Below are 27,448 nucleotides of genomic sequence, written 5' to 3'. Positions count from 1 at the left end.
TCTGCAGGGGTACCAGATCAATCTGTAGCATTTCAAGGGGAACCTATCATGCATTTGCTTTTCAGACATTGTAGGCAGTGAGGACTTGAGCAATTAGGAAACATTTCATGAGGAGAACACGAGCTTGCCTGGAATGAGGCTGGTTCAAGTTGGGCATTTGGAAGGCAGAAAGTAACATGAAAGAAAATGCAAAGGCTGGAATGAGCTTGTTATATTTCAGGACACTGAGGATGTTTGGGACAGGAGTTTGAGAGCATAAGAGGCTAGAATTAGAGGCCCTTCAATGATGCTCATTCATTCTAAAGTGACAACTGTGTGGCAGACACCAGGATTACAAAGATAAATTAAACACAGCTTTGATTTTATATAGGTTAAGTAACTCAATGAGTTTTGAGGGGAGAGGAAATAATGATAGGATTGCTTTAGGAAATGGAAGCTGAGCTGGGCTTGCATGTGGGATATGTAAAAAGGAACTAGTTAACCTGGGATTGGGAAAGCCAGCTAGAAAGCTACTGCCTTAATCCATATGGGAGGTACCAGGACCTCGTTTCTTGAAACTTGATGTGCCGTCCTGTCTGTGGACAGAGTATTAGGCTGAATGGACTGAGTAATCGCCAGTCCTATGATCGCTTCTCTTCAAAATTCCTCCTTCGTGCCTCTTTTCCATATTGTACTCACCCAGTTACCTGGCTCAGGGTTTGTTACTGGACTCTGCTTTTCTGGGAAAGTGCTGAAAGACCAATCACCGAAGCTGAAATAGCAGTTTCTTCCCCCTTGTGAAATCTTGTGATCTTTCCCAGATGACAGCCTCAGAGAGTCCTGCAAGCCTTTTCTATAAGGGAAATGAAGTGGCAAATGGAGAGAGAAAAACAGTATATACACTGTAGGGGATGGGGATGGCTTCCGTGGATCATAAATTCACGTTGCTCTCACCAAGATTTAGAGACAAGAGCAGGAGCCCTATTTCTTAAAATATAGAATGGAGAGGCTATCAGTTGGCCTTTGCTATTGGAAAAGAGTAGGGAAAAGTCTCACATAAAATAAGTGCTGGAAAATGGCTTACATACGCAGTCTCACGTGGTGTAGCCGCTGTGGTCTCCTGGCCCGTGTTCCCTTAGAAAGGCTTCACTCCAAATAACAGAGCTGCAGCATTGAGGCAATGTGGTTCAGAATCAGAACTTCTAGCACTGTCGACTGGACTATATGAGACTGAGCAGTCCTGATCATTTTATTTATTCATTTATTTTTGGTTTGTTTTATTATTTGTGTTTTTTTAACTTTCTATTTTATACTGGAGCATAGCCAATTAACAGTCATGATAGTTTCAGGTGGACAGCCAAGGGACTCAGCCATCCATATACATGTATCCATTCTGCCTCAAACTCCCCTCCCATCCAAGCTGCCACATAACATTGAGCAGTGTCCTGTGCTGTAAGTCCTGTTCATTTTAGAATGAACCACACAGTTACAGTTCAGTCACTCAGCCGTGTCTGACTCTTTGAGACCCCACGGACTGCAGCACACCAGGCCTCCCTGTCCATCACCAACTCCCGGAGCTTGCTCAAACTCATGTCCATTGCGTTGGTGATGCCATCCAACCATCTCATCCTCCACACACTAGTCAAAATTTTGAGTGGTGGTTATCAGAGTATGGTCCCAGACCAAAAACACCAGCATCACCCAGAAACTTTTTACAGAGGTGAATCATCTCTCCTGCTCCAGACTTACTATATCAGAAACTTTCTGGGGGTAGAGCCTAGCAATCTATGATTTAATAAGCCATCCATGTACCTCTAATGCACACTAAAGTTTGAGGACCATTTCTAAATCTAGTTCTTTAGTTTAGAAATCTAATTCTGAAATTGAGAACTAGATTTTGTTTAAGAACAAAATCTAAGTTTTGTTATTTGGCTTGGCTTTACTAATTTCTAGTATACTCCTTAATCCTACTGATGGTCAGCAGTTGAGATTGGTCCCTAAATAAGCCCTTAAATAGCTTTTTAACAAGCCAGAGAGATATGGATGGTGCAGTGCATAAGTTTTGAGATTACCTACACAACTTACTGTCATTACAGATCTCTTTTAGCTTCAGTTTCTGTTGTAAAATGAAGGAAGCAATATCTACCTTTCAGTGTTTCTGTTTAGATAAACGATATATGTTGTTATTTTAGTCGCTAAGTCGTGTCTGACTCTTTTGTGACCCCACAGACTGCAGCCTGACAGGCTCCTTCTGTCCGTGGGATTTCCCAGGCAAGAATACTGCAGCGGGTTGCCATTTCCTTATCCAGGGAATCTGGAGTAGGTAGCCTATCCCTTCTCCAGAGGAAATTCCCAACTCAGAAATCGAACCAGGTCTCCTGCATTGCAGGTGGATTCTTTACCAGCTGAGCTACTAGGAAAGCCTGGTACTTCTTTCCATAAATTTGCTTTAATCCCATCTTCTTGCAAATAAGCTTTTGCTGCTTTTCAGTCAATGTGAAAGAAAATGACCTCAATATGTAGCTTTCAAACTTCTATTTCTCAGGTTTAGATGGAACCTCTGAATCTCATAGTTTTAATTCCAGATTCCCCAGAACAGGGACTGTCAGACTTGACAAGTGATCCATAATAAACTGTGTGAACCTATCACTCCTCCTGCAACCCTGTGAATGTTTGGTAGAGAAAAAGGCCTGGTACATAATACTGTATTAACACACATCGATGCTTCCAAAGCATTAGCTCTTTTCCTTTCCCGGAAAACTGTTAAATTATGCTGATTTTTATTATTTTTATTGTTAGTTTTAATGGACTAATAGCACCTAGGGAAGTCAACGAAATAATGAATTTTTAAGGTGAGAAGTTTCAACAAGGAGGAACCTTTTGGTGGGACTTTAAATATACCCACTGAACTCACATGCTTGTCCTGAGAGGACAAAGGCAGGCCGCTGCTGCTGCTGCTAAGTCACTTCAGTCGTGTCCGACTCTGTGCGACCCCATAAACGGCAGTCCACCAGGCTCCTCTGTCCCTGGGATTCTCCAGGCAAGAATACTGGAGTGAGTTGCCATTTCCTTCCCCAATACATGCATACATGCTAAGTCGCTTTAGTCGTGTCCGACTTTATGCAACGCTATGGACAGCAGACCACCAGGCTCCTCTGTCCACAGGATTCTCCAGGCAAGAATACTGGAGTGGGTTGCTATTTCCTTCTCCAAAGAAAGGCAGCAAACAAACACAATTAAGTAGATTTAGAAAAGATCATAACAATTTGAAGCCATTTGGGTCAACTTCTCTGTGTGTGTGTGTTGTGTTGTATTGTCTTATCTTTCTTCTTCTCTGGCATGGTAATGCATCTGTCTTTTCTTAAATAAATTGTGGGTATTATTTGTTCTTAGCCTACCTTACCCTACCTTTAGTGACTCTAGGAATAAAAGAAAAGTAAGGCATTTTTCCTACCTTGAGAGCTTTTCTGGTATCATTAGAGTTCACATAAAAATCTATGCAGTTATTCTTTCTAAACAGAGTCTGATTTTTATAAATGATTGATTGATCTCTTTAGGCACAGACAATATAATTCCCAGCTCATGTTTTCCATTTGATAGTGTATTACCTCATTTCATTCAGTGCATTAAACATTGATCAGCTTTCTCCATGATGTGACCCTTTGGTCTGTAATGAATTCATCTATTTGACCAAGGAGAATAGGACTGAGTAGAGACAATAAAGAATAAGTTAGTTAGCACCTCTCCCCATCTTAATAACCAATGAGTTTCAAAATTAAGTTTCAGACCTGTGACCTAAAGCCTCCTTTTGAATCAAGCCTTGAGCAGGTCTGAGTGTGGCTGAATGTGGTTACAGGTGTTGGGTGGGGCAAGGACAGGGTAGCCATGGTGGGGATTCTGCCAAGTGTGATAGTCTTTAGAAGCTTTTTCCAGGGCTACCATAAAGCTGAAGTTTGTATTAGAACAACTGACCGTTTTCTTGATGGTCGAGGACACGGAAGTTGAAAGGGGAATTAATTTACACTCCATAAAACAAGACTTACTGAAAGCCTTATTTTACATTTTTTCTTTCCTCAAATCCCATCTTTGCATCTGTTCCTGTCTCCTTCATATAAAATTTTAAAAATGCTTTCAGTATCCTGATTGTAGCTCTCTTCCTTTCTGTCCTTTTAGTCTGTTTCTCCTGCAGTACAGTCTCTTCATATCCTTTCTTATGCAAATGGTTCTTGTCTCTTTCATAACTGTAACAGCTTACTGTTTTTCAGGCACCATGCTCAATATTTCACATATATTGTTGAACCCCTGCAGCAATTTTATTATCCTGTTGTCACATGAAGAAACTGAGGCTTTGAGAGGTCAAGTGACTTACCCAGAGCCACACATCATCTGAGTTCTAGAGGTGGGACAAGATCCCAGTCATATCTAGGTATAGCCAAGGTTTCCAGTCCAAGTTCTCAGATTCTCTGTGATGAAGCATGTTCATTATCGAACTTTTCAAAGAAACAAAACATAGAAATATGCCTCTTAAAGCATCCATGCTATCCAAATCCACCAAGAAACAGAGATGAAACTTTGTTATCTTTCCTTCCAGTATTTTTTAATACATAATAAAGAGATTTTTAAAAAATTGAGCACAATCATTTGATGATCATTTTTTTTTTAATTTTATTATTGGTGCATAATTGCTTTACAGTGTCATGTTAGTTTCCGCTGAACAGCAAAGTGAATCAGCTGTGTGTATACACACATTCCTTCCCTCTTGAGCCTCCCTCACACCCTACCCACATCCCGTCCCTTCAGGTCACCGCACAGCACTGTGCTGAGTTCCCTGTGCTGTCCAGCCGTTTCCGTCTAGCTATTTATTTTAGACGTGGTAATGTGTACGTGAAGTGTGTATGCGTCATGGTAGTGTATATGTGTCAGTGCTCCTCTCCCGATTTGTCCCCTCGTCCTCTTCCCCCATCTGTGCCACATGTCCATTCTCTCCATCTATGTCTCTATCCCTTCCTTGCAGATAGGTTCATAATGAATTAAAATTCTTAAAAAAATGTATAAAAATCACAAATCTGACTCACAACAGAACATACTTTAATACCTATGAAAGAGGGTAGATGTTACATATTATTTTAAATATCTTCAACACAGAATAAATAATTTTTAAGTATTATTTGACTTTCCGTGATGCCATATCATATTTCAGAATATTTGTCTAGTGCAAATTTTAGATAAGATTTTGTGGACATGTTAGTGATGAAATGTTCTTTCTGTTTCCAAAACATATTTACTAATAGCAAGGAAATGTACCAGAATATCCAAAGAAAATTATTAAAATTAAAAATTTTTTTTTAATCCTGGGCTTCCCTAGTGGCTCAGATGGTAAAGAATCTGCCTGTAATGTGGGAAACCCATGTTCAACCCCTGGGTTGGGAAGATCCCCTGGAGAAGGGAATGGCAATCCACTTCAGTATTGCCTACAGAATCCCATGGGCAGAGGAGTCTGGCAGGCTATAGTCCATGGGGTCACAAAGAGTTGGGTATGACTGAGAAACTAATACTTTCACTTTCTAGTCCTGTGAACAATACTCATCTATAAAAAGGATGTCGTAGACTTATATTTGAAATAGCAAGTGCTGAAAGAGTGAAGCCATTGTCTACTTTAAAAATAGTGTTGACCGAAAAGTTGAGAGTTATATTTTATTTGGTGGAAATTTTTAGAATTTAAGCTCAAAAGGCAGCGTTTCAAGTAGCCCTGAGTGAACGGCTCTGAGAAGGCTGGGAGAGGAGTCAGGCTCTTTAGAAATGTGCAAGAGCCGGCAGGTAGCCTGAGCATCAAAAGTATTTTTGTGAATTAAAGGAAATCAGATATCTCACATTAAGGAATTTAGAGCTTTTCTATGTATGGGAAGATGCAAGAGTCAGGGATCACTGAAATCACTCCTTTCATATGCTTCTCAGCTATCTGGGGCCTGTAGTGTGTTTCCCACATCCTGAATTCCTCAGTGCTCGCGGCAGGGAGTGGCTGCAGCCTAATGGCTGCCAGATTGCAGGCATCCTTCCTTCCTGAGTGCCCCTAGGGCTCAGAAATGCACATTGAGGGCCTGAATCACGAGGACTGCGGCACACTTGCTTACTGACATGGCGGGAATACTGCACTTCTCACCGTCAACTTAATTGCACAAATAAAGTAGGGAGGAAATTTGTATGCAAATGACTTTCTAATACAATGGCTCAGTGATATGATAAAGGCTTCACATTTTACTGAAACAGAGTATTATTTGAGTTTGAAGCTAGTGATATATTTATATATTTCAAAGTGAATTCAAATGCTGCCTTTATTCACAGAGATTATCTACTGGTAGAGAAAGCAAATTCTAAATAGTCATGACCGTCTAGCCAAATGCTATTTCAAGGGACTGGGAGGAAGAAAAGTTGAGTGCCCTAGTTTGGCTTGATATTCTTTCTTTTTAATTTTAAGAATTTGAATGTAAACACCTCCCCTCACATTCGGTTTTTTTTTTTTCCTTAAACAGTTAACTTTGAGTAACTTTGTATCAGCTTAAGCTCCAGAAAAAGACCTAACTGGATTGGAATCCTGTTGCTGTTGTCACCAACATTGTGACCTTGCCAGTAAAATTTCATTGGTGTAAAATGAGAATCAATGCTTCATAACTGATTTGACTTAAATACAAGCAAATAAGTGAAGTGACAACAATGATATGATATGGCACATAGTAAACCCTTTAAAATTTTCAATTTCCATCCTGTTTACATTCAACAAATTCTGGAGCACATCTTGAACCCACCTATCAATAGCTGCAACTCTCTTGTGTATGATCTGTTACAGTTTACACATATGTCCATTTATTTATATGTTTGGTTACTCTCTTCACTAGGCATGTTATTCTCTTTTCATGGGAAACTAAAATTCAAAAAAGTTGAAGTGACTCGACCATGGTCACACAGCTGATACACAGCTGCGATGCAAATCCAAACCTCCTGACTGCTAGTCCGGTGTTTTTTTGGTTTTTTTAGTGCACTAAAGCTGCCAACTTTGTCCACGTGTTTAGGAAAAAAAACATCTGATTTACGCTGTGATTTCCTCACCCCAACATTTGACAATTAAGGATTCCACTGTATACAAAAGGAAAAAATTGAGTAGAGTTTGAATAGCTATAGCATCCAATTTTTTTTTTAATGTCAGTCACTCCCTTCTATGGAAAGCTATGTTTTAAGATATGATTAGTATGCTGAGCATAGGGTGATGGTAAACGTTATGTTTTTGCATTATCATGAGATGACAAAATTACCCACTCTCAAAGGACCAGCTGCTGCAGGGTGACTGGCACCCGTGATGCCTACATTCTCAAAACTATTTTAACTGGTAGTTTTCCATGATTTTTTTTAGTCAGAGAAGAAATGTATGTGTAAACCTTTTAAAGCCATTGCATCTGTTATGATGAAAGGACACCCTGGAATCTTAGTGAGATTGTTCTAGCTCAAGAATTTGAAGCTAATTAAGATTCTTATTGAACCAAGAGTCCTGTAACTCACTTCCTCAAACAGACAGAAAAATTGTGAACAAAAAAGGTAGGAAAATTCTTCCCATACTTTTTATATAATATTTAGACTACATGTTATCATTTTAAATTGATGTGCACAACATACATGAAACTGTTCATTACATTAGATGTATGTGTCCTAAGAGGAAAGAACAAATTTTGAAATAGGAAGACATAAGATCATACCCAATCTCTAATCAAATTGCTCACAACTTTAGACAAAGAACTAAACCACTTGGAACAGTTCTCCTTTGTGTGATGTGGATAGTAGATCTTCCACGAGATTATGGAAGAAATCCAGCAGTTAAGGATATTATAAATCAGCAAATTATGCACTGCTGGGGTGGATGGGATGAACTGGGAGAATGGGATTGACCTATGTGACTACCCCATATGTGATGTAGTCGCAATCAGAGTGGACTGGAGTTCAGGACAGGACCTGACCAGTACCGTGGTCAATGTTGGGAAGACTGGGAAGGCTGAGGGGTTCAAGGTTTTCTTGGTTTCCTTCATATGAAGCATTTCTTCCAAATATAAATATGTTTAAATTGCCAGTGTGCTTTGCTTCCCCACATCTTCAGGCTAGATGGTCATAATATTCTTTCAGATATTCTCTTGGACACTCCTGACTTTTACCCATCTTCATTTTTTTCAGGGTCAATGATTGTATCTTACGGGTGAATGAGGTGGATGTGTCAGAGGTTTCCCACAGTAAAGCGGTGGAAGCGCTCAAAGAAGCAGGGTCTATTGTTCGGCTGTACGTGCGTAGAAGACGCCCCATTTTGGAGACTGTTGTGGAAATCAAACTGTTCAAAGGGCCTAAAGGTAACAGAAACATGAACAACTCACCAGTGACAAACTATTTGATTAAAGCTTATGCCATAACCCACCCACAATGTACTCTGTTCTTTTATTCTCTGACGTTCAGTGTTTACCAGGAGATTTGAAATCCAATGATGATAGAATTTTACAGAAAGTAAAAGAAGCCAATACTGTAACTATGAACTCAGAGAAGTAAGTGATAGATTTCTAAAGAAATTTCCTTATAAACAAAAACAACAAAAACCATCTAAATTTTTCTATAAATTTTTAGCCTTATCAGATCATCCTGACTTAGCTAGCATGTTAATACTTTCTAACTTTTCAAATGTAAATGGTAATCTCCCTCCTTTAATAAAATAGTAATGTGAAAAATAATAATTTGAATAGTCTATCCTGAAATAATTATTATATTTTATGACACTTGTGATTTGTTTTGATTTGGTAATACTTTTACCCATTTTATTTAATAAATACTACATGGCGCTTTATACTTTCAGTAGTCAAAATAAGTTAAAATTTATTTTTTTGAAATGTTCACAAAGCTCTTGAGGTAACTGCAGTTACTTTGGGGAATCGTATGGACAGTGGGATGAATCATATGAATTTCTAAGAAGAAAACTTTGAGCTCTGCTCTTCAGAAATGATAACATTTAATATTAATAGTATTTCAGGTATTTTATAAAAATCTAATAGTTACCTTAAAAGTACTTAAATATTTTAAAAGATTGTGACTATAGAGGCAGTATACTCTTTTAGTAAATTATTTCTCTTTCCCTTAAAATCTGTGTAATCTCACACGCTATTATTGTTGTCATTGCTTAGTCTCTAAATTGTGTCTGACTCTTTTGTAATTCCACAGTAGCCCACCAGGTTCCTCTTTCTATGGGATTCCCCAGGCAAGCATACTGGAGTGGGTTTCTATTTTCTTCTCCAGGGGATCTTCCCAACCCAGGGATCAAGCCCACATCTCTTGCATTGACAGACTGATTCTCTACCACTGAGCCACCAAAGAAACCCTCTAATGCTATATCTGATTTAAAAAAATAAGCATACTACCTTCTCTGGGAGGTACTAGTGGGTGGTATTTAAGATCTCAGACCCAAGAGTCAGACAGGATGGAGTTTAAAAGCCTAGCTCAGCCACTTACTAGCACAGTGACATTGGTTAGCCCAGCCCCTCTTATTTTTAAATGGGGATTATAATGGTAGCTTCCTGGTGCTACCATAAAGGGGTCTTCCCTAGTGGCTCAGACAGTAAAGAATCTGCCTGCAATGCAGGACACCCTGGTTTGATCTCTGGGTCTGGAAGATCCCCTGCAGAAAGAAATGGCTACCCACTGCAGTATTCTTGCCTGGAGAATTCCACAGACAGAGGAGCCTGGCGGGCCATAGTCCATGGGGTTGCAAAGAGTTGGACGCATCTGAGTGACTAACACTTGAACTTTCAATGGTAGCATCCCATTGGATTTATGAAAATTAAATATTTAATATCTGGAGAGTACAGAGCAGGAAAGCTTGCTGGTTGAGTGCAAACTCCAAAGTATCTGAGCTGGAACCCTGGCTTGGCAGTTCACTAGCCATTTGATCTTGGTCAAATTTCTTAACCTCTCTGAGCCTAATTTTCTCATCTACAAAATGCAGATAATACTAGCACTTGCCCCTTGAAATACTGTGAGGATTAAATGAGTCAATATACATTAAGTGTTTAGAGTAGTACCTGGCACAAATTGACAACAAATATTCACTATATATATGTGAATGTGTGTGTGTATTAGTCGCTTAGTCATGCCTGATTCTTTGCGTGGACTGCATGCCCACCAGGCTCCTCTATCCATGAGATGGATTTTCCAGGCAAGAATACTGGAGTAGGTAGCCGTTTCCTTCTCCAGGAGATCTTCCCAACCCAGGGATTGAACCCGAGTCTCAGATTCTTTACCCACTGAGCTACCAGGGAAGCCACGTATATGTCATTTGTAGTTTGCTACATATGGTTTCAGCCTTTGCCACAATTGTTTGGTAATCTAATAAAAGAACCAAATTGCCTCATGTGTTAAATCCAAATGCACTAAAATCACAGAATTAATTTGAGTGTGGGGAGAGTGAAGCATTTCCACACCAATGTCTGGTGATATGTAAGAAAAGACTTTCTATTCTACACATTTTCATATTTGCCATGTGTTTTAAAGTTAAAACAAATAAGCATTCACTATTTAAATTTAAAAGATCTGCTAAAATAACAGGTAGATACTTCTACAATTCAGCAGACAGCAATTGTTCAGCACAGCCTTAAGGCAAATCCCAGTTTCAAGCACTCAGCAAAGCATTACCATCCATTAACAGACCTCCTGCTAGCTGAGTCATTCCGTGACCTCAGTTGCTCAACAGAGCACTTAAAGGTTCTAGGGAATCGATAGCCAAAACTCCTTAATCTGATCAAGAACACATTATTTTGGATCTCTATCTTTGGTGCCACAGCCCCCTCTGGCTGGTGTATTTCTATCTGAACTGTTTTCTCCTTTGAGCCAGGAGTGAAATAGCCCTGGGACAGAAAGAGGCGGGTGGGGAGACACGTAAGCTTAAATCAACCAGGAATACCCAGGCAATAACCCAACGAAAGAACACAGCATATGGGTGATAGGCTTGTTCTACTGTGGAGAGGAGATCCAGGAAACTGTTAAGAGCTAGCTTTATACCCTGAAAGCAGGCTCCTGCCAAATTGCAATAGAGGTTTGTGGACCTATTGGTCCTGTTGAGATTCTGCTGGGTCTGTCCTACTTTTTTGTCCTGTCACCATACAAAAGCCACCGATGGGGATTTGTTTCTCTGTATAAAGCTTATTGATTTACAGAGAACGAAACTGTTTTAATCACTATTTGAATTCCTGATGCCTTTCCCTGAGCCTTGAAGGAAATGCTGAATCAGAGTAAATTGAATAATTAAGTTGGATTCTATACTACATCTGATGATACCTTCCAGTCTTAACCTCCCTTGGCATCTCGCAATTCTTTATTTTTGAATGATGATCTATTTTTTTATGCCAGTGTTTAATCTTGTACTATGGAAACTCTTATGTAGTGGAGACAATGGAGAAGAATCAGATGTGTTTCTAATGGGAGAGAGAAACATAAAGGTAACTCACTTTAGTGCTAGACAGAATGAAAGCAGCTCTGTGGTTGAACCTGAGCTATGATTCCAATTGAATCGAGCAGAGAGAAAGATGTGATTCATCTTAATCAGAAGAACCAAAATGCTCCAGAGAATTTAAAATTTAATATGTGCTTTCAGACCTTTATCTTCCCTTCACTGAGCATGTGGGCATTCTAGATAGTAAATATCAACACTGTAGCCAACTGGGCTAGCTACCCTCAATTATGAGTATATAATACAGAGCTAGCTGACTGTGTTCATTAATTTCCTTCTTCAGTGATTCAGCAAATATTTATTAAGCATTTATCATGGACTTGACACAGACCCAGGCAATGAGGATTCACAAAGAAAACAGAGAATTTTTGCTCAAGAAGATTATGGTCTAATGTAGAAAACACCTATAATATAAATTGGGAAACTTGCCATGAATGAACATAAATGTTTGTAAGGAGGCACCAATTAGGTAATGGGTCAAAGACGACTTCTCTGAGAAAGTGCCACTTAAGCTAAACTTTGAGATACAAATAAAACCAGACATTAGCTGGATAAAGAGTGGAGGAGAGTATCTAGACAGAGTAAAAGCATGTGTATATGAAGGCCCCAGGGTAGGAAGAATCTTCATACCTTCAGGACTGAAAGATATCAGTTGTGACTGGAGTTTAATGACAGGATACTGAATGACATGAAAGGATACTGTCAGGGTGAACAGGGGCTGAATCATGTGCAGCGTTGTTGACCATATTTGCAGATTTGTTATTTTATTCCAAGTGCAATGGGAAGTTCTTGCAAAATGTTCAATATGTGAGATGGTCAAATTTGTTGCTTTTAGGAGAGCACTTAGTCACTGTGAAGAAAATGCATTGAAGGGGCCAAGAAGAAAAACAAAGACAGTTAGGGGTCACTTGGAGAAGGAAGAGAAAGGTGAAGTTTTCAAGTATATGGTGAAGTTATGTTGGCATTTGCCATATAGTGGCCTTGCCACTTATTGACAATCTAGATGTGGCATTTGCCCAAGGATGAGACTGTTTTGTCACTGAGCCATTGAATGGATTGAGGTGCCATTTGTGAGATGGGGAAGGCTGTGGAGGAACCCTTAGGGGACTATGCTGGGCATTTGGAAAGACTGTGATGATTCTGAAAAAGAGGCAGAATTGGAAAACATCTGTCTAAAAACCCTGTTAATATTCTGAATTTTCCCCATTTTCTATCAAATATCTGGAGTTGGGGAAATATCTGAACAATGATTTTCTCACTTTTACCAATAATTTTTAATATACAAATTATGACTATGGCTACTTCAGCTACTTTGAACAGTTATAAACATTTAATATATCTATTTTATAGACATTCTTAATGCCCAGATGATTTGGGGAGATTATTTTTGGTTTTGTTTATTTGTTTTTACATGAGACAGAAGGTAAACAGTATTTCCTTAAAATAATTTGTAGTAGAATTAAATTTATAGCTTTCTAACTTATACTCTTGTGTTTATTCCATCTGTTGTACAACTGACTACTTTCAAGATGACCTTAACGTATATGATTTGTCTTTATGGCCTTATGGTGGTACTGATCTTCCCATTATTTGACTAGAATAATCTGGCTGATAATTTGTGACCATGTATTTCAGTAAGGAATATTTGGGTAATATGCCAGACTGATTTAGAATGTTTCTTCTTAACAATATATAAAAATTTCCCTACCCTCACAGATTTGGTCATTGCAAGCAGCTGGGGTGTCTGTGTGCGGGCAGTGAGTTGAGAAAAAAAAAAAATGGCTAATCACGTATAGGAAGCTGTGATTAGGCAAATCCATTTAGACTTGCCAAGCAACCAAAAATATACAAGGAAGAAAATATGAAGTGTACATGTGGTTTCCCAGGAAATAGGTTCATAATAAAAATCTTTCTAGTGACTTTCCCAAGGGCACTCCAAGTCATAATTTCTCAGAAACTAGATAAATCAACAAGACCATTGATTTATGTGGTCTAAGCCCCAAATACCCTAAACCTATATAAGAAATGCATTTCCTTCTAAGATGTTTGTGTTGCTTTAAGATAATATAGCTAGTTGAAGACCAAGTTCTATTAGATTGAAGTTCTATTAAAGTTCTATTAAAGATGAAGTTGTATTAAAGATTCCAAACTAAAAAGTTCAAAGCCCTTTTCTGTTGATTCTTGTTTCTTCTTGGGCACCTTTGTTAAATCAGGCATTATGTCCTTTGGAACTTACCTCCAACTAACTAGTCTTTTGTGTAAAATCCCCATTGCCATTACTGTGGTGTTCATATCTTCCTTATGTCTTGTCTTATCTACTGTAATAGACTCCATTCGAATCCCTCCCTTCCATTTGCACACACTTGTAGGTCAATCTTCCAAAAATCCCAGCTCTGTTAGTTGATTCCCCTGCTCAAATGTGTCTAGTGGCTCTTCACTGGCCCTAGATAAAAATCTAAATTTCCTGTTATATCATTTCATATCCTCTATAACCTCCCTTTCCAGCAACAACATTTGATTTCAGTCTTTTCTTCTCTTTTCTCTATTCATCCTCCAGCTAAACTGTGTTATGTGCAATTTCTGAAACGTATGCTGTACTCTCCTGCCTCTAAGCCTTTGCTTGTCCCATACCCTCATTTGAATGCCTTTCCTTACCACTGTGACCACTACCTGTCAACATCTTCTCCGTCTCTAAGAGCCAAGCCTGTTCAGTTCATTGTTGTTGTTCAGTTGCTAAGTCATGTCCGACTCTTTGCGACCCCATGATCTGCAGCACTCCAGGCTTCCCTGTCCTTCATTATCTCCCACAGTTTGCTCAAGTTAATGTCCATAGAGTCAGTGATACCATCCAACCATTTCATCCTCTGTCACCCTCTTCTCCTCTTGCCCTCAATCTTTCCCGACATCATGGTCTTTTCTAGTGAGTTAGCTCTTCACATCAGGTGGCCGAAGTACTGGAGCTTCAACTTCAGCATCAGTCCTTCCAATGAATATTCAGAACTGATCTCCTTTAGGATGGACTGGTTTGATCTCTTTGCAGTCCAAAAGACTCTCAAGAGTCTTCTCCAGCACCACAATTCAAAAGCATCAATTATTTGGCACTCAGCTTTCTTTATGGTCCAACTCTCACATTCTGTCTCCTCCACAAAGCTATCACTAATCGATCCATTCAGAAAGTCTTTCACTTCTAAGAGCTTTTAAAATACTTTGGGTTTTTTTTATCTTCTTTTTCTCATTTTTTTGTTATTAGGCCATCCAAGTAACTCATAGCATACAGAAAAGATAGATACCAATAGCCCAAAAAAGGGAGATAAACAAGTTGCAAATCCTAACACTTAAGACCCTTAGTTTTTCATCTCTACCCTGGCCTGTGCTAAATTTGAAGCATTTAATGAACACTTAAAAGGGAAGTACAAATCCCAGTTTAGTCTGTGACCAAACTCTGGGTCATAAGTGGGAAGAATTAAGATGGAGAGAGAGAGTCGAGTCCAAGACAGATCATGCCTGTCCCTGAAGTAAGGCAGGGGGAAAGGAGTGGACAAGATGGAAGCTGAATGATTTTTACTGCCAATAGCAGTTGCTTATGAGGAACATCCTTGCATGGACCCCCCTTTTTTTATCATACCTTACAGAAACTATCTGTTCAAGAGTTTGGAATAAATAGTATTTAAGGTATCTAGCACTTTGCTTAACAGGCCAATTAATCAAAAAGCAATTTCCAAATTATTGAGGACTTTTAATTTCATTTTTTCTTAATAGCCAACATGACGGATTTATTGTCCAGCTTGGTTAAATATCTTGGCATGCCTTTGATATTACAGACATTTTCTCAAATATCTAACTGGAATGAAGCTTATGGCTTGTCTCAGTCTCTGCATGCACACTTCTTTTCTCTCATCTGTCCTTGTTCCTCCACCTGTTCTTGTCTTTTCTCTCTTGACAGTAATATGGACAAAGTAAACTTCCTCAAAGTTGAAATGAGAAACTCATCTGGCAGTTTTCAGAGATGGTCATTTAGTAAATTAACTATTTCACAACTTTTAACATTTGGGATATAGACCTAGAGCTGCAGGTATTGAGTACATAAGGCAAGATCCGTGAACATTTGAATGAGCTAAGATTTTTGGACTTTTCTGGTTGTCCAGTGGTTAAGACTCCAAGTTTCCAATGCAGGGGGGCATGGATTTGATCCCTGGTCAGGGAATTAAGATCCCATATGCTGCATGGCACTGCCAAAAAAGAAAAAAAAAAGGGATGAATGAGCTAAAATTTTAATTCAAAATTGAATGCACCATTCTTACAACCTAGTACAGGATATTTTTCATTGAAATTCTTCTTTTTATGCCATCTGTCTATGTATAATACTGCTGATGGCGTTTTGTAACAAGTTGGAAACTACCACCTGACCTTGATAACTGGGGGGAACTTAGATTAGCAGAGTTTTTAGTTGTCCAGAATTCAGCTATTCATGTCCAAACAGATCACCAGACCACTGGGTAAACACTGAGCACAAAGGTTATGCAACAGTTTTGATTATTGGCATCCAACCATCTACTGTACGTTCCCCCCTTTCTTGCCACGAGGTATATTCATTTTTTTTTAAATGTACATAGAAATGTGTCTCTCAATGCAAGGCACCATTTACTCTTTATTCAGGCCCCCGTCCCAGGACCTGAGTTCTAAGTGGTAGGTAGACCTCTTTTGTGATAAAGGGCCTTTCTGAATAATGGTGTGACTCTTAATAAACACAAATGGCAAATTCAGCTGTTTGGCATGAGGTCTCAAAACACTACATTTTCCTTTTGTGCTAAACTTTATTCAGCCCTTTTGAATTACCCAAATTGTTCTTTCGGAGGAAACAAGGGTATGCTTGAGTGCATGTGCAGTGCAACCTTTTGCTGAAATCTAATGTTCACAGTCAAAAAGAAAATGCCTAACTCTGTGTTAAGCCAGGAAAATAGTCTTCTTGGAAGTAAATTGTGACTAAATCATCACTCTCTGATTCTCCCAAAGGACATTTTTTTTTTTTTTTTTTTTTTTTTTTAGTTGCTGAACAAAGGACAATATATTGGGTTGGCCAAAAAGTTGGTTCAGATTTTTCCTTAAGACCTTGATGAGCTCCTTGTTCCCAGGCACTTCCTGTAGAATTCCTTGAATGTGTCCATGGCTAGTTTCTCATTATTTCTGGATAAATGAAATACATATCACTTATGGGTTAGGAGGTTCTTTCTCTAAGGTGATATTTGGTCAGTCTTCATAATGGCATCTGTAAAAAAGCTCTCTCCTGAGGCCTTAAAGAAATTATCTATTCATGAAAAAACAAACTACAACTTTTCTGCTATAGTCCCCACTGTTCTGTACATTATAACATTATAGGAGAGTAAAACAATTAGTTCTATTTGCTAAATCCTTTTGGAAACTAAGGAGGGATATCACACCTCTCATTTGCCCTTTGAGGTTAAGATGTAGTCATTGTTGCTTTTCTTTGCTGTTTAAAGCTGGCTCATGATTTTTAACAGAATTTATCATCAGTGACTTCTTGAAAGTCAAAATTATTTTTACTGTGGAAACTTCAGATGTAAAAAATGCACTGTACTAGATGTAGTCCAGTTTTTGACAGTCTAAAGTTTTATAATTCACATAGAAAATGCTGTTTACCTAGCTATGAATATTTGCTTGGGCAAATACTTACTTATATAACATTTTTTTCAATTTTTTTTTATTAAAGTATAGTTGATTTACAATATTTTGTTAGTTTCAGATATGCAGCAAAGTGATTCAGTTATTTTTTTCTGATTATACTACATTGTAAGTTATTACAAAATATTGAATATAATTTCCTGTGCTATACAGTAAATCTTTGTTGCTTGTCTGTTTTATGAGATCTGTTAATATCCCATACTCCTAAGCTCCTGATTTATCCCCCTTCACCCTCCCCTTTAGTGACTACAAGTTCGTTTTCTATGTCTGTGAGACCGTTTCTATTTTGTATATAGATACATTTGTATGTATAGTATTTTTAGAAGTTTTCAGAGGAAGTGTGTTGCTATGATAAATACTGTGACTTTCCAATTCATGATCAACGGCAAAGAAACTTCATGAAGAGACTTTAGGGTTTGGACAGCCTCTAAATTTAAACCTTTGCTTTACCTGACTGTAAAATGGGCATATGAAGTTGTCTTGGTTACTGTGAGCATTTAGTGAGATACGTGGTACATCTCAGTGCCCAATAATTTTAAAGCATTCTCCTTCCTTGTTTATGTTTTTAAGAAGCAAGTATGTGTAGAAAATAATTATCCATTCACTCAATAAATATGTTATTTCAAAAACATTTATTAAGCCGGGCAGTTCTAAGCACTAAATCAAAAGAATGAAAATAAACAAAGATTTTTGGCTTTCCTCCCAAGCACCTTCTTAGAAAACTGGCATTCACCTAGACTGAAATAATGCAGGCCTTTTCTGTTGGCGGGCACTGACTTCATGCTAAATTCATCACAGTCCCCTAACTAAATCCATTTTGGTTCTCCAACTCATCAACCAGTGTACATTAAATTCTCCTCCTTCTCTGGAACATTGAGATCTGATAAAATTAAAGATTGCAGTATTTTTTATTCACGGACTGTGACTCTGAGTGCCGTTAGCTGTCAGTCAAAATCCGTGTACTACATGGACTTTGTCTCTGAGTATAATTCACTTGCAGCTAGCTTGACACATCATCCTTTACAGAAAGTTGCTAGGAAAAATAAAACCTCTGCTCTTAATATCCACAAAGAAAGCCAACTTAGGAAATTTTTAAACATGGAATCTTCTATGGGCTAACCAATTATGAGATCCCACCAAAAATCCACCATAAGTAGGAAATTGTCATACTAAAGACGGTATTAGGAAATGTTGAGAAAAAAAAGAGAACAGTTAGGAAGAGGGATGACGAAAAATAACAAAAGAAACAGGCGAGACACATTTTTCTAGGTGATTCAGAGCCTTAGAGTCATGAATGAAGACATACATCATTTGTTCAATATAGGCCAGCAGTCTGAGGAAGAAAGAGTTCAGTAGCTGCTTCCCAGGAACCTAAAACCATTCGCTGAATGTTCATGAGTAGTTGAGTCAGATTGGGAAATTTAGCCTTCATAGATCCATTCATGTGAATAAACTGTGGTACCAGTTTTTAAAAATCATGATCATTTTGATGTACACGAATTCCTATTTGTGAAATATTCTAATCTCTGAAAATATACACATTCACTCATGTATTTAGTAAAATATTAATTGAACACCTCCTGACTGTGTTTGACTAAAAATTGGAGATAGAGACCCAGTGTGCCCTCGATGGAGATAGTGGTCCCAGTATAGTGTGTGAAATGTACACATGCATAGATAATTGTGAATACCATCACATAAGTATATGCATAGGCTTTTATGAGGAAGTCTTGACCAAGACTTCAACTTCTACCTTAACGCTTTGCGAGGAAACAAATTGTCAATACTTTATAGCTATTCCCTTGGGAGATTGACTCAATTACTGGATTTTTTTTCCCTATAATTGAGCTGAAAGTGGGACTTTTTTTTTAGTTGTCCATCAGTGTTATTTCTGCCCTCTACAGATATGATGACAACTTTTCATAGAAGAGTGCTCCATACATATATAGACCACAGTCAGGTCTCCTCTTATGCCTCTCTCTTTTAGGCTAAGGAATCCCATTTATTAATCATTCTTGATACAGAGTGATATTCAGACTTTTTTTTTTTTTTTTTTACCGTTTCCATCCTACTAATTTTCTCAAGTTTGGCAACATCCTACCCAAATAACAATACACAGACTTACATAGAGAGATCCTTTGATATGCTTGTAAGTGCAGACCATGGCAAATAGAGTTCTGTACGTGAACTTCACTCTCTAATCATTGGTGCCACTTGTGCTTACTCGCTCAGGCATATCCAACTCTTTGTTACCCCGGGGACTGTAGCCTGTCAGGCTCCTCTGTCCATGGAATTTTCCAGGCAGGAATACTGGAGTGGATTGCCATTTCATTCTCCAGGGGATCTTCCTGACCTAAGAATCGAACCTGTGTCTTTTATGTCTCCTGCATTGGCAGGCAGATTCTTTACCACTAGCACCACCTGGGAAGCTTCTGATTATTTAATAGAATATAAAATTGTGTAAGCATTGTTTTTAAGACTCTTTTTGTTGGTTCATAACAAGATTATAGATAGTTAAATACTCTATATGAATCAGGTATATCATGTTCTATTTTAGGATAATTGACTCAATGTAAATTTATAAATTTGCATTTATCTCTATAAATATGGTTAAGCTGGGCTTAGCATCCAGAGCTATTGATATCATTCCTAATAATAACTCATTTGATCCTCATGTTAGCCAGCATTTCCTTATATCAGTTACAGGTAACTTGAAGGTAGACAGATGGAATTCTTAGAAACAGAACTTGGCAAGGATGCATATTGCCCAGGATACATAGAAATGATATGAACCCTGCAGTGTCAAAGAAAGACTAAATATTGAACTAATAGAAAGATAAAAATAAAAATAATGCCTGAAGTCAAAGTTTTACACCAAGCAGACTGTATACACTACTAAAGAACTGGTTTCCAGGTTATTAGAGCAGATTAATCTTACCTGCCTATAGAAATTCTCTCCTTCAACAACTCACAAAATAAACACAAGAAAAATTAATAACAACCATAAATGTATGCAAACAGTGATGAAAGAAGTCATGAAACACAACACAATGTGATATATTCAAAAACTTTGATAAAGGAAAGAAGCAGTAGCAGAGAGGTTTAGTAAGGCTCCAATACCCCTCCTGAAACTATGTTGGTAGTTGACGGACTCCAACTTCTTTCTCACTGATACCACTAAATCTTGGAAAAGAGGACACCAGGATGGTAGCCTTATCTTTTTCAGAATAGTTGAACTTGCTATTGCGTGCTAAGTTACATCAGTCATGTCCAACTCTTTGCTACTCTAAGGACTGTAGCCAGCCTGCCAACAAAATAGAATTCACCGTTTAGAAAGTACAGATTTATTTTTCTGGAATAAAATGTAAATAGTGCTGTGTACAATGAAATGATAATCAGTCATAAAAAATTGCTTAGTACTGACATTTTTAAATCTAAAAGTGTTAAAATGCATGAAGAAATGGAAAGAAACACCACTTGATGTATATCCAGAAAGATGTTTGACTAGGAAGAGAAATACTGAGTAGATTCAGCTCAATTCATTCAACAAACATCTAGTTTAAAATCTCTCACCAAGGATCAGGGAATATAGAAAGGTAAACACAAAACAAAAAGAGTCCTCTCTCCCTCAATTTCTGTGATATAATTATTAGAGCCTTTAAAAGTACAATTCTTCAATCAGAACTGTCTTGAACTAAATTTTTATACACATTTAAATTAGTATACCAAATAAACAATCTGAACATCTCACTTGATCCAGAAACTATTGTTTTTGATCAAACTTGATCAAAACTATTGTTTTCTCTGTCAAATCTATTCTTTTCTCATAAAAAGAAAGTAAGCTTTTTTAATGGAACTTGTCTTCAAAAGTTCCAACTATTCTTTCTTTAATATTCTATTTTTTCCCCAGGTGTTTGCACTTTGATTTTCTGATGAATTGAAGCATTGCACAGCTCTTTGTTGAGGGAGAGCAATGTTAGAACAAAAGGTGCATAATTTTCAGAAGTATCTCTCTTCTATGCCTAAATTTAAAATCAAATTGACATTTTCCTTTTTTGCTTAAGAGGAAACTAACCCTTCGAGACTCCGTACTGACATTAACTGATAAAAGCATCTTTTAGCTCTACTATTGCATGGATTTCCTCACTGCTCTAAATAACACAGCAGAGTATTCATTTGCTTGATTATCTGTCACATACATTTCCATCCTAGATTGTTACTGGCAACAAGCATTCTAGATGGTCCAGGAGAGACTGGTAGTGATCACTTCCTGATGTCTCCATAGATCAGGCTTCAGAGGGGTTATACTGTGGATAAGTGCTAGCAAGCAAAATATGACAGTTGAGTGTTTGGCAACTCACCAACCAGTTGATGAAAATTAAATTGCTCCCCTTCTGAATCTTGCCTTCAGCACTTGCAAATTAGTGTCTATTTATTCACAGAAGGTACTGTGACCTCCTCACTGAGGAATTATGCCTAGTTATTTTGTTCATGAACTTAGTTGGTATAGTTCCTCAGTGTTGTAATTCGCAACCTTTAAAACTCAGCTAGGCCTTTCTCTTGGAATTTTTCTCAAGAAAACATTTGGCCATTTAAGAAAACTTAAGAAAAAGCCAAAGCTATTCTGGACATTAGTTATAAATTCAATACAGTTTCTCAGGAATAGAACACAACTATTAAGATTAGTACCAATGAAGATGGAGTAGTGAATTGTGAAAAGCTTCAGCTTTACTCTTGCCATTTGTATTTATAATGGCTTTGAGTTAATATCAGTAACAGGATTAGATGGGACATCTGTTAGAGTGAAACATTTGATCCATTAGGCAGTATTTTTATAAAATAATTTGAAGCTTCTGGCTTATTTTTTTCTACCTTGGTTCTCCAGTCCTTAGCAATAAATTTTCATTTTCATGAAGGATATCAGATATTTTTCCAGAAAAAAGATACTGTGGTTTTCCAATAATATACTCTCAAAATTATGACCAACCTAGACAGCATATTAAAAAACAGAGACATTACTTTGCCAACAAAGGTCCATCTAGTCAAGGCTATGGTTTTTCCAGTAGTCATGTAGGGATGTGAGAGTTGGACTATAAAGAAAGCTGAGTGTAGAAGAATTGATGCTTTTGAACTGTGGTGTTGGAGAAGACTCTTGAGAGTCCCTTGGACTGCAGGGAGATCCAACCAGTCCATCCTAAAGGAAATCAGTCCTGTGTGTTCATTGGAAGGACTGATGGTGAAGCTGAAACTCCAATACTTTGGCCACCTGATACAAAGAGCTGACTCATTTGAAAAGACCCTGATGCTGGGAAAGATTGAAGGCAGGAGGAGAAGGGGACGACAGAGGATGAGATTGTTAGATGGCATCACCAACTTGATGGACATGAGTTTGGGTAAACTCCGGGAGTTTGTGATGGACAGGGAGGCCTGGCGTGCTGTGGTTCATGGGGTCACAAAGAGTCGGACACGACTGAGTGACTCAACTGAACTGAACTCTCTGAACTCAACTGAACTCTCAAAATTTGTCTGTTAAGATATAAAAAATATGTTCAAGAAAGGAAATGATAGAAGGTTTTTAAAGCCTAGAATTCTCTACAAAAAAGTTTCTTAAAGCCTAGAATTCTCTACAACACCTCCTTGGTTGTTCAGCAACCTGTCCTCCGAGGTTTTCTCATCTGGTCTTATGACTGTAAATTTCATCTCTATACTGTATATTTAATGTAGTGGTCCTCATAATGCACATCTAATAGGCATTGCAAGGTTGACTTCTATAAAACACACCACTTCGTTTTATTTTCAAACCCAGCTCTTCCTAGAGTCTTGCCTCATGCATGAAATGGTACCCAGTTTCCTACAAAAATGTAGGAGTTATCCTTGATTTCTCTTTCTTACTCATACCCTAATTCATTAGCAAATCCTGTCAAATATACTCTCAAAATAAATCTTAGATCAAGTCACTCTTCACCAGCTCTGTTCCTGCTATCATCCAAACCACCTTCATCTCTTAATGTAGATTACTATAAGAGTGTTAAACTATTCTCTATTTCTGCTTTGCCACTTCTACAATCTATTCTCCATGCAACAGATGGAGTGATTTTTTTTTAATTAAACAGATCATATTCACTCACCCTTCTGCTTCAAACTATTCACTAGCTTCCTTCCCCACTTAATCAAAATGAAGTGCCTCACCATAGTCTGCAAGCCCCTGATTACCTCTTTGATCCCGTGTCAATTTCCCTTTGCCCTTGAGGCTTCAGTCACAGGAGTTCTCTTGCTCTAGAACTCCAAGGTACTAAGTGTGTTTCTGCCCGAGGCTTTGTACCTGCTGTTCTTTCTGCCTAGAACACGCCCCACCCCTCCCCGCCAATGTTCACATGGGTTTGTCCCTCACTTTATTGATGGCTTTATTTTTACTCATAGCAGTATCACCAGCAGGTTTTGTATTAAGAATTTATTCCTTTGTTTATTAGAGTATATAAGCCTGTAGGGCTTCCCAGGTGACTCAGTGGTAAAGAATTGGCCTGCAAAGTAGGAAATGTGGGTTCAATCCCTGGGTCAGGAAGATCCCCTGGAGAAGAGACTGGCAACCCACTCCAGTATTCTTGCCTGGAGAATCCGCATGGACAGAGGAGCATCCCTGGGTATGGTCCATGGGGTAGCCAAAGAGTCAGACAGGACTTAGTGACTAACAACAGTAACAGTAAGCCCACAAGGGCAGAAAATTCTGTTTTGTTCATTGATGTATCCTCAAGTACCTATAACAGCAGCTCACATGGGGTAAATGTTCAGTATATATTTGTTGAATAAATGCAGATATTAAATAGTTGTAATATGAAAGAATTTTATTCATACAGAGGGCAGAACTAGGAAAGGTAGGTGTAATTGGATAGCACACCTTGGCTTTGGGAAAAGAAAAGCATGAGAACTACCTCATGCTAAAGCACAGAGCCTTGTCACATGTGTGGTAAGCTCTTTGTTGCCACAAGGATTCAGGGAGAAGCTATAAGGGTCCTTTTACAGGGGAGATTCAACTGGGTCATCTCTTAAGTCCTGTTCACCTATGAGAATCTACATTTGAAGGTGAGAAACAAAGAAGAGATTGCATTTGATTAATTGGTAAATATGAGCATGAAGCAAAATCCACAGATACAGCCACTTTAGATAACTCTATAGCAAAAAAAGTCCCCCAGAAAAGACATGAGGTGGTCTCCCTCCCAAACACACTTCATTCAAGGATGCCCTTTCTGATTTATGGAGGGCCCAAGGTTCTAACCCTTTTACCATTCACTGGCTACTTTCTGTCTCCTGTTGAATTGTGAATATAGTCCATCAGGTACAAATCCACTCGCTGTTGCATTTTAACCTTTTGATGAAGCAGCTTCCCAGAACCTCATTGCTCTTCCATCCTAAATCATATTGAGTGAGGAAAGACTCATCCCCACCCCCATCTAGGTTTTTCTTCTAAAAGGGGCTTAATGAAAGTTATTATGGTGTGAAATACATGGTGAAATATTCAACAAACAGCTTCAAAATTATTCAGAAATGTATGCTATATCTTGGGGAGAATTTGACATTGGAAAGAGGGAGCAGAGAACTATATCAACCACCTGCTGTGTACCAAATGTTTAGATCCTTACCATTCCTTGAACTTCAGTATTTTGTACGTATTTATACCTGGTTTGTTGAGTGAACTAGATTTAGAAAGGTAAAGGCAGAAACCAACTTTATTTTTTTCTCTCTCTGACCTTCCACAGAGCCCTCTGAGGCTAAATTTACCCCTACTTTTGAGGGAAGCCGAAATAACTCTAGTAAATGTAAAGTCTCTCACTACATTTTTCTGGTGGAGGCAGCATCCAGATTTTTGACCCTTACAATCTAACCCTTACAAGGAGGCATATGTGAAGAGCTCTAAGTCAATTCAGAGAGAGAGCCTGTCTTTCTAAACTTAAGTTGAATAGAAGGCATTTCTAACACTAACAAAACCAGTTTAGGATCACTTCCTTTTCAAATTGTATGCAGTAGTCTAGCACCTTAATATTGAACATGGGATTATTTTAGAGTTCTTCCAAAATAATAGGAAGAAGGGTACTTAAGATTGTGTTTCATGATAATTTTTTCTGAACAGTCCTGGAAATTAGATACTACTATTCCCTATTTTATAACTTAAGAAACTAAATCTTAAGTTTAAATTAGTTACCTAAGAACACACAACCAATATTGGCGAGTATAAGTGCTCTGCTCTCACAGCACTTATTTCTTTGAGAAAGACATAATATAAACTAATAATATACAGGGAAATAAATTCATGTATGTTCATGTATACAGGCATACAAATTATGAAGGGCTATGAAGGATAAGAACAGTGAGCAATGATGGAAATTGACAGGGAGGTCAAAGAAGACCTTTTCAAGAGTTGGTCATTAAACTGAATTATTAAGTGTAAGGCTTCTTTAAATACATAGTTTCCTTATGAAGCATAAGAAAAGAACATGCCAGGCAGGAAAACTGGTAGATGCAAAAGGTAGAAAGTAGCTTAGTAAGTAAAGCTACTGGCTGGAACACAGCAAGTATGATAGAAGTTGAATGAGGCATGGTTGGACAGTAAGTGTGGGTTAGAAGACTTGGGTGAGAGTCCTGGGAGCTGAAAGCCTTTGCTGCCTTCCCCTTTGTTGTACTAGAATAGAAGTTGTAACATTAATGTCAGAAAGCCTCATTAATCTTAATATAATGGCCCTTGGGAAAAAATATATATATATAATGGCCCTTATATTGGGTTGGCCAAAAGGTCCATTCAGGGTTTTCCAAAACATCTTACGAATGACCTGAAAGAACTTTTTGGCCAACCCAATACTTTGTGATACTCTTGCTTTTTATCCCTACCATTTCCCTCCCTCTGAATTGCATCTTCTCTTTCTAGATCTCTTCATGCCAGCATACCTTCATGTATCCATGTAGCTCACTCTTCAAACCAGCTCCCATTTCAATTTCCCCTGGAAATGTTTTGGTTAAACTTAAGAAATTTAAAAAAAATACTCTTGTCTTGACTAAGTAATTTTTTTTTTCTCCTCACCAATTCAGCCCTCTCTTCCCTTTGAAACATGCTGTCAAAATGAGAGTTCTCACCCAGAGAAGCTTAATTTGCACACCAAGCAGCCTACAACGAAACGTTCATGCGGATGACAGGCCAGCTGAATCGTCTTGATTTACTTCTGATGCCTCTAGACTGGAAGGGATGTATCTTTCTGATGCCCCTCAGTCTGTGCTAAAGATGAATAAGGACCTTTAGTTAGATGTGCCTTTCTAAATTTAATTTTAATTATAGTTCAGAAATTCTGGTTCATTTTTAGTATTTGTGTTAGAAATACAAATATTTGTCATGACTGAAAATCTCTAGAATTTTTCCCTTTGTAGAAAAGGATGCACTTGTCACATAGAAATTGAAAGCACAACTTAAGCCTCAGTTTTCTTTTATAAATAGAATCTACTTGTTTAGTGGTTTTTTATGAAGACTAAATGAAGCAGCTGTTGCTCAGTATTTGTCTTTTTTACTGTTATTACCAAATAACAGCATGATGATTTGGGGACACCTTGGAATATGATGGCTAAGAAAGAATTAACAGTTAAATCTCCTTTAGAAAAAGGTCGTGGAAGCAACTGGTTGACCACAAATAAGAAACCAATCCTTTTTCTTGGTGGTCCAGTATTTTGAAGCATTTTGCTTAGTTTTCAGCAGACTCTTGACAATTTTACTAGTGACGAAGTATCTCATTGAATCTTTTAGTTTTTGCCCTTTGAAGACCATATATACCTGCAGGTTGCATTTGTAGTAGTTTAAAGAACGAGAAAGAGAAACAACATTTTTATTGTGTGCCCACTGCTTACATATATTCACTCCTTTAATTCTCAAAACAATTCTATGTTTTGAGATGAAGAGACTTCCATTTCACATAACAGCCGTTGCTTCTACATCATTTCCCTTCATTGCCTCTCGGATTGCACCAACAAAAAGCAACAAGAGAGTTGTTTACTGTTGCTGCTTGGGGACTTACATTAACATTTTGGTCACCACCTTTGAAAGCTGTGTGTCCAATAAACTGTCTGTAACTCCCAGGTGTGTTTTTTAAAAGCAAGTTGGGCAGCCTACTTGCCATCACCCACCCACCCCCAAAAAACACATTTCTGACATTGTTTCCTCTTCAACTTATAATTTTACTTTTTCATTTTCTAAAATATTATTTCAACAAGCAC

The 27,448-nt window shown here is 38.0% G+C and overlaps 1 protein-coding gene across 31 annotated transcripts in view; it reads left to right on the top strand.

Moving 5' to 3' along the window:
• The window catches only part of DLG2 (discs large MAGUK scaffold protein 2), a 2,231,561-nt gene that overhangs the window by 1,552,183 nt on the left and 651,930 nt on the right, over positions 1–27,448 (top strand). For all 31 annotated transcript variants that reach the window (XM_043918879.1, XM_043918871.1, XM_043918860.1 and 28 more), the window contains one exon: positions 8,194–8,363. In XM_043918879.1, coding sequence (XP_043774814.1) covers positions 8,194–8,363 — 170 coding nt within the window. The remainder of the gene's footprint in view (positions 1–8,193; positions 8,364–27,448) is intronic.

This window comes from Cervus elaphus, chromosome 2 (assembly GCF_910594005.1).
Source record: "Cervus elaphus chromosome 2, mCerEla1.1, whole genome shotgun sequence".
In the NCBI taxonomy this organism is placed as follows: domain Eukaryota; kingdom Metazoa; phylum Chordata; class Mammalia; order Artiodactyla; family Cervidae; genus Cervus; species Cervus elaphus.
The sequence above is the reverse complement of the archived record's forward strand: the minus strand, read 5'-3'. Positions and strand labels throughout refer to the sequence as shown.